We start from the raw sequence: 13424 nt of genomic DNA on the forward strand, positions 1-13424 counted from the left end.
TTTGTCAGGGTCTAGAGAATGTTTTCTAATTGGATGATATACAGATTGGTGAGGAGATGCAGTGTCTGTAACGCAGCATTGCCCTGATGCTTTGCTTGGCTGTTTGCTTCAGTGGGGTACTGGCACTGCTAACACCTTTCTTCAAGAGCGTCGAGTTTCTCACCTCCTCATGTCTCCTCCTCTCCGTTTCTCTTTCAGGCCCAGGCCTGTTTGCTTCTCCAGAAGGTTCTGCCACTTCGTGAGCTGAAGCTCTCCACGACCAAGGAAGAGTGGGAGGAGCTGATCAGAGAGAGCATCAGCCAAGTGACAGAGGTAACAAGCTTCAACATGTTAAATGTTGGACACCCCTGATGGGTGCTGTGTTCACTGGTATGGTGGTCCCATGGATCTGGAGTCTGAGGCTGTGCTCTGCTTAACTCGTCTCCTTCAGGTTGTGCCTGCTCACGCCAGGGCTGAGTCGTGTCCACTGGGCTAACAGCATTCTTGTAATACTGCTGTTCTGATGTATTTTATAGTGTGGAAGAAGTGTTCCTGGTACACTCAGCAGTGCTTGTGTGTGGAACCATTAGAGGGACACAGTCTTAGGGAACATGCTCATATAGGTCAATTTTAGGCTGCTTCAAGTTTTGAAATGCAAGGCATGGTGAACATTGACTTAATTTTACAAAATGTTATGGGAGTTCTGTATTTGAATATGCTTTGGGGCCATAGCGACAGAGCTGAACTCCACTGGACTTCTGGCTCCTGGTGAATTGCTTCTGGACCAGACTCCTTTGCTAGTGTTGTTTTCCAGGGAAACCTCTAAATACATTAGCCAACAATTTATACAGAACAGACAGTGATACAGAAATCACAGTGCAGTGATGAGTGTGGGCTGTACCTGTGAAGACAGCAGTTTTGGTGCAGCTGTTCTGCAGAGGACGATCTCTGAGACAGGAGATTGAAGGAGCAAGTGCTTTCCAGTTGTCTTCTAGATTGACACAGGGGCAACCAAACAGACAAATTGGTGTTGTGATGTGGAGACTAAACTTCATGACATGGGAGATTCCAGTCTTGGTGTTCCTATGTAACTGCAGGTGTGACCTCTTTCAATCTTGACTTCTTGAAATGCTAGTTACATGGTAATTTAGTCCATTCTGTAATTTACCACATTGGAGCAGAGCAATTAGCTCTGTTTTCTTTGGTTGAGGAGGGACAAAATGTAAGCAAGTTTAAATCAAGGAATTCAGAGGTGGTGATTATAATTCTTGAGGAAGCAGGTAATCCTAGGTTTCATTAAATGCCTTTATTTAAAGATGACATCAGGAATCCAATGGGTGGAGTTGGGTATGATTTTGTTTTCCAGCTACACAAACATGCCACTCCTCCCAGCATGGTCATCTCCATGTTCTTCTTCAGTCCCTGCAGGACTCAGACTGATTCACTGGGAAACCACAATGCCTTTATGCTGTCCTGGTCAAGGAAAGTTTAGCATCTTACCACCCATCCAGTATTTTAATGAGTTTTGCTGCCAAAGTTCCCTGGTGTCTTTTTTTTCTGCGGTCATCTGTGTTTAAAGACAAATTCCTGGGAGATAGCATCAGTTTGGGCTGTCCAAGGTGCGCTCTGTGGGCAGCAGATCTTCTGCACTATTAACTGCACATGGGTGCTCTTTTGGGCCATCCTAAAAAACCTCTGATGCAGCATTCTTTCACAGTGCTCTGTATTTTTCCCCCCTTCTTCCTTCTTCCTCCTCTTGCACTAGCACAGTGCTGGTGTGACTCTGGGTGTTCCTGTGAGTGTTGCTGAAGTGTGGAGGGATCAGAAAAACACACTTCAATGAGCTGTTGTAAAAGCACACAGCGATGCTGCTGTGTAGTGGAACAATAATCCTATCATGACTGATCTCTTCTGGAGATGCTGAAAATCCCTTTTAGCAGAAGGCTGGAAACAGCAAATTTAAAACCTGTGGAAACTATACATTTGTCAAAGGGAGTAACCCACCATTAAAATAACTTGCTATTAACTGAATCTCCAGTTGGAAATTGTGTGCTTGTCTGAGGGAGGAGCTGCAGGACAGGTGGGAGTCACAGCTCAGTGCTGAAATTATGGGGACTGTGAGTTAAGGGCTTGGCCAAACAATGCCCGTTCCTGTCCTGAGGTCTGTGCATGCCTCTGCTTATCTAGAGGGCAGGGAGGCCCTGTGCAGAACTGCAGCTGTCTCCTGGAGCTCGGCTTCATTCCCTTTCATCTGAGACTTGCTTCGGTCTGGGGTGGGTGTCTGTGTAGGCAACTGTTGGCATATGAGTCCCATGAGAACCTGGACTGGGAGCAGCAGTTCACGCTGCTGTGAAAAATGATAGATGATGAGGTTTTATTGTCCTCCCTCTTGGTTGAAAGGTCTGCATTTGCTGTCATTGGCTGTTCCTGCCTCTGTGCTTCACAAATAGCTTTTTTTAGAGGAAAAAATGACGATACAGAATTTCATACCATTCTTTGACCCAGTGAGAAGTCTGAAGTATCCCGGGGGGCCACTCTTACTGCCATTGCAAGTGTAGTGCTGTGAGAAAGGGCAGGATGCTATCTCCAGATTTCTGCTTTCTCCTTCTGCGTTGCCTCAGTGATGAACTGCATCCCTGCAGAGCACGTGGTGAGGTTTGGGGCAGTGATGTGTGGTGGGACTGGGAAAAAAGCAGCATGAGAAAATGGCAGTCTTGGATATCATCAAATTATCTGTGCAAAACCAGGAGGCAGATGAGGGAGAGTCAGCAGCCAGGAACCTTAAATGAAGAGACAGCTTCCTGAAATAGCAGCTCTGGCTGCTGCGGGGCAGTGGCTCTTGTACTTACATAAGCTGATGCGACCTTGTTTGTTCTCAGGACATTAAAACATGCTTATAAAACATATATCGCAGTCAAGAGGGATTCATGTCTGCTTCTCCTTACTGTCTAAGCAACTCTTGGTATCTCTGGGGTTTTCCCAGTGAGAGTGCTACTTGCTGTTGCTGCTCTTGATGTTTTCTGGTTGGTCTCCTGGGCAGAAAAGCCCCCAGGTCTGCCTTGGGAGCTGGTTGTGTTGGACAGCAGCTGCAGTGAGGGAGCATAGAGAGCTCTGGCTTGGTTTTGGCCTCCCTGGTTCTCAGCAGGCTCCTTCAGATGAAGCAGAACCTTGCTGCAGATGTTCAAGTTGACTCTGCTGTTGGGAGCCCAGACAAGCCAGTTGTGTTTGTGGGATAAAGAAGCAGCATGGCTTCATGTTGTAAATGTCAGAGCTCACCTGAGATGGTATGACATCTCACAGAGTCTTCTTCCTCTTCCAGACAGCTTTGTTCTTTTATCAGTAGGCTCCAAAGCGTTTTACAAAGGAAATTCCAACCAGTGAATTGTTGATGTAATGAAGAAAGTATTTTGAAGAAATCCAAGCGCTGATGTATTTAGTTTATTGCAGTTGTTCTCCCTGTGTTATAGATGATACGCTTGGCTGGGAAGTGAGCCAAGACCCAAACTTTGGTCTCTTGGGCCATCCCAGAGGCTCTTTTTCTGCTTGGACAATCTGACTGCTTCTTTACTTGGCTTCAGAATAGTTCAGTGTGTTGAGTAGCAATGTCTGTCCTCATGTTATCCACGGAGGAAGCTGTTCTTTGTTGGTTCAAACTGCCTTGTGCAGTGAGGCCCATGGCCAGACCTGGAAAGCCAAATTCCCCCTTTTGTGTCGGGAACCACTGCACAGTATTGGTGAGGGATCTCTTTGGGGTTCATAGAATCACAGAATTTCCCATGTTGGAAGGGACCTATAAGTATCATTGAGTCCAACTCCTGGAATTTCACACGCTGTCTTTTTGATTCCATCAAGCTACTCTCAATTTGATCTTCCATCTCTCCTTGTTGTCATTGTGGGCACGTTTTGGTGTTTGTCCTTCTTGTTAGATACGTTTCTGTTTACTTTCCGATATGTTATGAAATTGCTGTCTTGGCTTTAGAGTGATCTGGAAGCTGTGCCAATCTTTTAGTAACTCATTGACAGATTTGGGGCAGGAAGCTTCAGGATGTGAATACATCATTTCATTATCTTTTTGTCATCTCTTTCCCAGGGACTGGCTTGCCATCCTGAACTGAGGTCTGCGCGTAACTCCCATCTTATGCCCAAATTCCCCGTTGTGATGTATAAATCAGGGGGAAGCGGGAAAGGATTTTGAGGAATATGCCACAGAAAGCAAGTTTTGATGGCTGAGTAACTTCAAAACCAAACAGCTGTCAGAAGAACTGTTGGAAAAGCTTCTTTCTCTGGCTTGTACACAGCTGTTTCCTGAGGGTTTCCTTTGTCTGTCTTCTATATTAAGTACATCATAGGAAGGGACCAACTTTACTGCTGTCTTTGTTTCTTCTCTTCTTTTGTCAGTGTTGTATCCTGCATGAGATCTAACAAAAGCAAATAATGCTCAGGTTGGCTGTTTGATCTCCAAATAGGATCAAGGCATTGTGAAATGTCAAAATGCTCACAGAACCCAGGAGCCAACTCCAGTGCCAGACCGAGGCTGTTCTGATTGCCAGCACTGGAGAGGTTGGCATGGGTGTGCACATAACCCTACAGAGGTGGATGCAGTGCCTCCTTCCCCTTAGGTGGTGACTTAGACTTGAACTAGAGGGGCAGCTGTTTGTCCATAGAAAGGCATGAATTTAGGCAGGTGAGGTTACACGGCCACTGCAGAGACTTGCAGTTGGAAAGTTGCTCTGATCCCTCTGAAGTCTCTCACCGTATGGCATTAGAGCATTTTTGTTTTCGAGTGCTTCAACAAGGAAGGCATTTAAATGAAGCAGCTGGAGCCACTCAGAGGGTGAGGAGGGACAAAGGGTTGTGCTGTGCGGCCTTCCAGTATAGACATGCCCTTCATTTCTGAAGGGCATCACATTTTATTATCGATGTCTTAATTTGTATGGAGATAAATTATTAACAGTGACTTCATCAAATCTCTAAAAAACCATTCTTCATTTTTTTTTCTTGAAGATTGCCTGAGCTTTTATCTGTCCATCCTTATGAATTCTTAATTCGTTGCCCTTTCTCAGCCTCTTAGCTTGTAAAATGAGGCCAGGAGTGATTTAACTGGTATCTCTGACTTGCTCTCAGAGTACTGGGTGTCTCTGCGGAGAATTCGTTCTCCACTGTTCCTTCAGCTGTCCTGTATGGCTTTTCCCTGCTGCATTTGCATATGGGCCATGGAAAAAAATTATCAGATCTTTAAACTTGGGAAAGTGGTGGCATTTTCTGTGAGAATAGCTTCTTGATTTTAGGGCTCCTCCCTCTATTAGCAGCCAAAAGAAACATTGCAAAAAATGCCTTCTAATTACACCCTTCAGCATGTGGGGTCTGTCCCCTGCTCTCCCAGTCACTCAGTGAAGCAGCAGCTTAGCAGCTTCCATCTGTGTTCGAGCATTTCTTTACGACCCATTTCTGCTCGAGGTGCAGGGAGACAAAATTTTGAGTCTTTACCCTTTCAGACTTCAGAACCTTCAGTGAGAGAACATGAAGAGGGGAGGGACTGTCAGTGCTTCGTTCCTCCTTCAGCATTCTTGGCAGCTGCTCCTGCAGTGGGTGATTTGAGAAGCTCTCCATGCTTGTGTATCCCTGGCTCTTGGGATGGATGGAAGCTGGTGTGAGCATCATCCTCGTCCCTCCTCACTTCACTGCCTTCTGTTACTTAGCCCTAAGTTGGAACTTGGATTCAAGTGAGCTCTGTCATGAAGGAAGTATTTGGAGGTGGCCTCTCTGGGTTTGCAGGAGGTCAGTGCTGATTCCTGGCTCTGTTGTGGTCCGTGTGACTCAGTCACCTAAAATGGTGGGAATAATGCTGGTTTGCCTCTCAGGAGAAATGTGAAGAGTAATTACAGGTGAGACAAAGGTGCTTGCATCAGATAATAACAGGAGCTATGAGCATGCAGAGCACTAAAGTACTTCATGTGGTTTTCAGTTCATTATTTGCCTCCAAATTAGCAAAAGAAGACCGTGCCCCTCCCGGACCTCTTGGCTTACCTGGGAAATGCTGTGCTTTGGCTCAGGTAATGGGCGTATGCTTGTAGGGCCCCAGCTCTGCTTACTGGGACCCTTCCACATGAGACTGCACCGCAGGGAGCTGAGCCACAACAGCAGCAAAACTGTGCACTGTGGGACCTTGCATGCACAGTCGGCGTGCGAGGGTCAGCGCATTGAGTTCACACCTCTGCAACACCATCACTGCTTGACTGTGGATGTTCAGTGGGGAGGAAATGTAGCAGAGCTGTTTGCTGCTGCAGGAGGGTTTGCCTTAGCAACCCTGAGCTGTGCCAGGGGGTGTAAGGCTGTGCAGGGCTGGGGGAGGTGTGTGTTTTGCGGAAGGTGCTTGGCACTGTATTCAGCCCCATTTATCCGTCAGCATCAGGCGTGGTATGGGGGAGGAAGGGGAAGGATGGAGACAGTGCAGCGTGTGGAAAGAATGCAGGTTGGCCAGGCTCCTCCGACTCACTGAGCGGTGACCGATCTGTCAGGCTGAGCCCACGGAGGGGAAGGGCTGTTTGTTTTGAACAATGAGATGGGCTGAAGGACGTGCTAGGAATGCAGAAATGGTGGTGTTCGAACTGTCGGTTAGGGAGTGTGCTCTTCTCCTGGTAGCAGAATGCAATTGTGGAGCCTGAGATGTTGTTGTGCCCTGTCAGTCTGTGCAAAACGTGCACGGTGACTGAATTACTGCAGGCACTTGGCTCTAACGAACTTGTATGCAAACTTTGTGAAGAAGGAACGCAGTGAAATGCAATGAGAGTTGGAATGAAGGTCAGATGCTGCAGTAGCTGGAATAGCTCTATGTGTGATACAGGAGTTAGAAAGGTAAGAAAAGACACCAACTGATAGGATGCAGAGGATGTGGATCCAAGACTGCCATCCAACAGGAACAGCCAGAAGACTTGGGAGCAGAGTGCCTCACAAAAGAAGCCAAAACCTCTCTGCCAGCTGAGTCCATGTAGGGCGAGGCGGGAGCTGTAGTGCTGTACTGGCTTGAGATGAGATGGGAGTTCCTGCTGTGAAAACTGCCTCCGTATTTTTTTCACTTTGGAAAGCGACCTGTCCAGATACACTGGCAGCTCAGATGTGCAGGCGTGATTAACACAGATACTGCTGAGCTGGACCTGGAGCTGAGGTTCCCTGTCAAGAGGGACTGGCTGTAATTGAAGGAGCAGAGTAACAAATGCAGAAAATGGCAGAAGAATAACGTAATCAGCAAGTGGTGTGAGCCTGGCTGTTGAGTATAAGCAGTGTGCTCCCTGCTTTTAGCATTAAGCAATTGAGTCTGTGACTCCTGGGTTGGTGAAGGGAGAGCTGGATGCCTTGCAGACAGCACCGTGGCAGAGGATTACAGGTCAGGCTGTTGAGCAAGTTCTGCTGGGTTTTCCCTGGACCCTCACCACTGCCCTACAGTATAGCTGGGAGCAAAACCACAGTTTTCACCTTCAGTTTTGCTACATAAAATGGTGATACTTTGTGCACGTCCTTTTGCAATCTAATCAGTGTTTGAGGCTCCCTAAAGGGTGCTGCAGATGACTGAAATCCAACCTCTTTTTAAGGCATGCTGGCTATATATTGCAGCTTGCCATCTGTTACATAATGATTTTTGCTTCACTTTTATGATTCTATTTTATATGTTCTCCAGATGAGATCACGATAAGCCTATAAAACGATTGACCCATACCATTGGGGCAGCAGTGCTAATTTCATCTTTCAAACAGCAGAGTGAGGGAGTAAACCAAGGCAGTGTGCTCTGCACGTCTGCAACATACAGACAATGGTTGGCACCACATGTAGCAGGAATTTAGGACAAATAGTTGGGAAAGCTGCTTTTGAGGTTTGGATTCAGTTCCCATCGGAGAGATTTGGGATTTCATTCCTTGGGAGCAGTCCCTGTTCAAAGTGAGCTTCCTTTATGCAATCAGAGCAGTGTGTTTATTGATGTTGCATTCTGACACAAATCCCAAGTGCTCCGCTGGGTACACTTGCTGCAGTGGGAGCATGAGAGTGAAGCAACGTGTGGCAGAAGATAGCATCTCACATAACAAGGCACGGGGAAGGACTCAGGGAGAGTGGTGGTGAGATTGGGGTAATAAGGGACACAGGCTGAGCAGGAACTGCACTCGAGAGTTGAAGGATGCATGATTGGCCCCACCATACTGCATACAGAGGGGCTGGCAGTTTGGGGCTCATTGGAGTAAATTGCTTCTGTGTGCTTCGTAGCAGAAGAGAAAGGGCATACGTTGAGAAATAGTAACATTATTCTGGATCCAGCTTCTCAAATCCATCCTGATTGTGGACCAGAACAAGTTGTGCATAGTATTTAATTATCTGCTGGTTTTGTTGCTGTTTTGTCCTCTGGCTTCTCCACCCAGCTGCATTGCCTTTCTCCTCCTTCCTTGGTCTTGGAGCAGTGTTTAAAAGCGATCCATGTTAGTGGGGAGCTGTTTGTTTGCACCTGAATTGCATTGGATTGCCTCTGGCTGTTTGTGCTGGTGGAACTGTGCTTATGTTTCCAGACTCATGCAAAACACCTCCTTTGATTTAGATGTTTAATCTTACTGCACTGATGTCACCAGACCAGTGGTATCATCCATCTCCATCTCCTATTTGTTCTACAGTTCTGCAAGAAATTGGTTGGCACCCCAAACTAGATGCACATCCCAAATTTCCAAGCACCTGACAGCTGCTTTTGGACTTCTAGTATCAGTTCCTCAATCTGCATCGCCTATCTGCAATGAAAAGAAAATGCAATTTGTTTGACATGCCTTCTTAATTCTTCAGCACTTGTGTACAAAAAGATGACATGATGGCAGGTTTTACTGTGGCTCCTTCTCACAGTGCTGCCCCATACACCCCTCATTTTCTTATTCTTTTCTTGTTCTTTTCTTGTTCTACCTGAGAGACTTCATAGATGCTGAATTGGGTGGCTTTGTAGGTTAATGACATCGCTGGAGCTGAAGCTCTTCTAGCATATCAGGAAGGGCTAATTAGTTGTTGATAGCCAGATGAATTTGCAGCATGAGTTCCAGCTGGCAGAACGTGGTGACTTTCTAATAGAGGGAACCTTGTCCGTTGGGTGCCCATCCCTGGAGGTGTTCGAGGCCAGGTTGGATGGGATCCTGGGCACCCTGATCTGGTGGCTGGCAGCCCTGCCCAATGCATGGGGGTTGGAACAAGATGATCTTTAAGGTCCTAAGCTATTCCACAATTGCCAGTTTGGCATGTTCACACTCCAGACAGCAGCAGCCTTGACCATGAGCACAGCTGCCTCTGGAGAAATGGGCTGCGATCGGCACAGCGCTGACTCCGATATGCTTCTCTCTGCAAATCCTCTCACACTGGTGTAACCATGCGAGCTGCAGGGCTTGCTGTGCTGTGTGCACTCAGAAACATAGCAGGGAAGAAAGCTACATGTAAGCAGGGCTGCAAGGACCTGCTGCAGGCAGAGGATCAGTGCTCCAAGCCCCTGGGTCGCCTTTTGGCTCCCACTGCCTTTTTATAGCTATGTTCTGCTCTTCTCCACTTGTCAATAACTCTGGCTGTTATTTGACCTGTCTCTGGAGTGATTTCCTCTAAGCCAGACCTTTCAGTGTCTCAGAAACCCTACAGCACATAAAGGTAACACAAAGAGATGAGATTTTCTCCATTCTTTTCAGTGGATTTAAGCTTGATTGACAAGCCCTGTTCTAGTGCTGGCACCTGGGATTTCCTTGGTGTGCTGATGGATTTTTGCATTAGCTCTTTGCATGCAAATCCCAGCTGCTGCAGCTGAGTTGGGTTGTCCCTCAGGTGAGTTGCCTGGCAGTCTTTGGGCCTTTCTGTGGGGGACTCATTGTCTCCCTTCTTTCTCTCCAGGAGGCAGCAACATGTCTCCAGCTGTGCTTTACTTAGAAACTGGGGAGAGCTGCAGAGTCGTGCCTTTGTGATATAGTTGTGCTTATCTTGTGCAGCTGTTCTGTAATTAACCTGGGCAGCTTCCACCATGTTCCCTCCTGAACACTGCCAGAGTTGGGTGGGCTTTGTTGTTGCAGAGTTGTTGTTCTGGTGACAGGTTAATTCTGCTAATCCATGCCTGTTTTCTGCTTTCTCCAGAGAAGACAGATTTGTTTTCCCACTTAATGTACGCTTCTCCCTTTAATTTGCAGAGTTTGAAAGTGCCTGACAAGTTAAGGGTGAAGGCTGAGAAAGAGAAAGTTGCCAGGAGCTTGGAGCTGCTCAACTTCCTCCTCAAAACCGTGACACAGCAGGTGAGAGTGGGACTGATCCTGTGTGCTTTGTGCTCTGTGACACACTGACCGTGGGGCCACTGGTTCTTCTCCTTCTGAATACCACTGAGGTCTCTGTCAGATGTCATGCTTGCATTCTGTGACTGCTCTGCCACTGCATCCCACTTCACTTCTCATCAGAGGTGCCCCTGCACGGATTGCCTGGCTGGATTTGAGTACAGAACGTTCTGAAGGAGTGATCCACAGCTCTTGAGAGCTGATCTCCAAGAACTTGTTGAAAGATTTGTGCAGCATTCTGCAGACATACGTGGCATCTCCTTTCCTATCAGCGGAAATATAGCCTAGGGTGCAGTGAGGGTGAGCTGGGTTTCACCTCAGATGATTGCTCTTTCCTCTTCACTGAACCCCAGAGACTGATTACCTGAAACTTGGACTTATCCAGCAGCTTTGTGAGTGGGAGCAACACATTGTTCAGCCCTAAAGAAAAGGGCTTTTTTGAGCATGAGATTTTCTATAGGTGACAAAATAAGTTTCCAACATGGTCTTATTTACTAGAGCAAAATAACACAAGCAGCATAATTGCTGAAGCCCAGTTTCCTACTGATAAGCATTGAGCCCACAGCACAGCCTGTTTCTTTGTGAAGACCTAATAGGAAAGTGGGTGGGGAGAGAGAGTATTTCCAGGGCTCTTGTAGCACTGAATAGCCTTGGAGACACCCCTTTCTGTCTGGTTTCACTGAAATTGGCCCGTGGGTCACAGAAACTGTAAGAGGCAGTTGGAGGCAGTGTGATTGCATCCTTTAAAAACTGGATTGAAAATGCTGCTGCTTTGCTGTTAGATAAGTACACGGTACGTAATCTTCATCCCTATGCCCCCAGTCGTGGTCGGTAAAGAAAAAAGGACTAAAGGATCTTTCTGACCCTTTCATGCTGGTACAATTCTGGCTTAGACTCACAGCTGTCAAGCTAGAGACCAGTTTTCAATAAAACTTTGTACCTGGTGGGGGCATGAATCACCTATTTTTGCCCCACATTGAAGTGTTGCAGTAAACAGGCTCAGGGCTGGGAGAAACCAGGCAGCTTGGTTGTTCCTGATGCAGTTTTCTCCTGAGGATGTACTGTGCCCTGCAGCCATGAGTGCCCCTTCTGAGCTCACTGCTGATTGTTTTGCACTTGCCTCTTGCAGAAGCTGCACGTGGAGTTGATGGAGTTGGACAAAGTGCTGGTAGCTCTGAGCCAGCAGGAAGGCATTGGGAAGTCGGCACGGCTCGACTCTCTCTACTGGAACGTCATGCGATGGCTGAATTACACGTATGTATGCCTGGCACTCTGGCTTCTTGGCTCACCTTGCGGGCTGACTGCCTGTCCTGCTTCTCCTCTTTGATCTGAGGAGGTAGGAAAACAAACCAAGGCACCTCTACCAGGGAGACTGTGCCCGGACCTTCAACCACTTACAGTGATTTTTGGGCTTCTTGGTGCCTGGATCCCCAGCCACATTTGCCTTGAAGCTTCGAAAGCTGGAAAGCGTTCAGTCTTTATTCCTGTGCTAAATGGCATCTGGAGTTGAATTTTGCTCCAGAGGAAAAAGAAGGACAGGATCTTTTTCTCCTTTCTATCAATAGCTTGTAATTGGAATTCTTGCTTCCCCTTCCTTCTGGCAGTGTTAGTGTTCAGGAAGTGCTGGGTAGCTCTCCTAATGATTGGGATTTGCAGTCTCAGTGTGTGGGTGGCCTGGTCTGTGGGATCTCAGCACAGTATGGTTCTGGGGAAAATGCTTGCATGTGGCTCACTGTGAGAGGCTCACAGGCAGGGAGGGATTGCACAAGGAACAGCCTCACACAGCTCACTTGGCACCGTACTGCAAGGTCTGTCCCAGGATGAAGGTTAGTTTTAGCAGCACGTAGAGACTGTGAAGAAGGATTGCTCAGGGCCTGGTAAGTAGGAAACACTGACTTTGTGCATGCTGCCTGGGGAAAGGATTGAGGTTTGTGGGTGCAGCCTGCTGTCACTGTTGGTGCCACTGTGCTGTGACATCCAGAGGTCTTTGTGCAGATAAGTGGGTATAAGCTGTGGTTTGCACCCAGGGCTCCTGGAAGTACTAAGAGGCAAGTGTTGGTAGGGCAGTTTTTTCCCACTCTGAACTGACACTGCTTGAAAAACTCCCCAGAAGGCTTTGCACTGAAAGCCGGGCCACGGAACTGGGGCCTTTTTCCTTTTCAGGATTTCTTTTGGAGACTGAGCTGGTGCAGAGCAGCACAGACAGGCTTTGCTCAGCACTGACAGACAGCATCTTTGTAGCCTCGCTTGGGGCCATGGGTGGTTCTGCTTGAGAAACGGGGCTTCTTTCTCCAGCCTCTGTGTGCCTGTGCGGCCCCACAGCTCGGTTAGCTGTCCTCTCTGCAGGCAGGGGACCACCTCCAGGGATGACACTTAATTCTCACAGCATGCCTGTGCTTCCTGCATCATTCTTGGGTTCCTGCCTGTTTGTGGCTGCCTGCAATGTGGATTGCTTTGCTTTTGGCTATAAAACAAGTTGCTCTTGATTCTTGGTGTTCTCTCTGCAGGAAGCCCAAGAAAGAGAAGACAGCCAATAAACCTGTGCAGGAAGCAGAGCCACCGAAGCGTAAGAAGAAAGGGTTCCTACCAGAAACCAAAAAACGTAAGAATCGCAAGAAAGCTGTCCGGGAGAATGGAGCAGCACCAGTAGCCAATGAAGATGGAGACTCAGCAGCCCCAGAGGAGCAGCCACTGGGAACAGAAACCCCTGAGCAAAAAGACAACCGCCTGCCTGGTAGCAAGAAGCACAAGAAGCAGAACAGAGGGGTCAGAGAGAATGGGGTGGCAGCGGAGGGCAGCGGGAATGGAACTGTTAATGGTGAAGATGCTGTGGCTGGGAAGAAGAGAAAGAAGAAGAGGAATAGAAAAAGAAAAGGTGATGTAGGCAATGAAGCTGAGCAGATTCCAGCTGCAAAGAAAGCCAAGGGGGATGTCAACCAGGAGACCAAGCAGAAGCAGGGTAAAGCCAAGAAGAAAAGGAAAGAGAAAAAATCTGCCGTGCTGCAGGAGTAAACTTCATGGACTCACCCTGGTCTGGCATGGCTAATGTGACTCAGAGGACTGTTTTAATATCTTTTATAAGTATATTTTTATGCCCTCCTTGAATTGAAATAAACCTTCCATGATGCC

General features: G+C 47.5%; 1 protein-coding gene across 1 annotated transcript in view; it reads left to right on the top strand.

Annotated features, from left to right (window-relative positions):
* Window positions 1-13307, top strand: part of MYBBP1A (MYB binding protein 1a) — a 51516-nt gene extending 38209 nt beyond the window's left edge. The window contains exons 25-28 of the mRNA XM_010721910.3: window positions 199-312; window positions 10158-10259; window positions 11425-11549; window positions 12803-13307. Coding sequence (XP_010720212.2) covers window positions 199-312; window positions 10158-10259; window positions 11425-11549; window positions 12803-13307 — 846 coding nt within the window. The remainder of the gene's footprint in view (window positions 1-198; window positions 313-10157; window positions 10260-11424; window positions 11550-12802) is intronic.
* Window positions 13308-13424: the final 117 nt, after the last annotated feature.

Source organism: Meleagris gallopavo, chromosome 21 (genome assembly GCF_000146605.3).
Source record: "Meleagris gallopavo isolate NT-WF06-2002-E0010 breed Aviagen turkey brand Nicholas breeding stock chromosome 21, Turkey_5.1, whole genome shotgun sequence".
Lineage (NCBI taxonomy): Eukaryota > Metazoa > Chordata > Aves > Galliformes > Phasianidae > Meleagris > Meleagris gallopavo.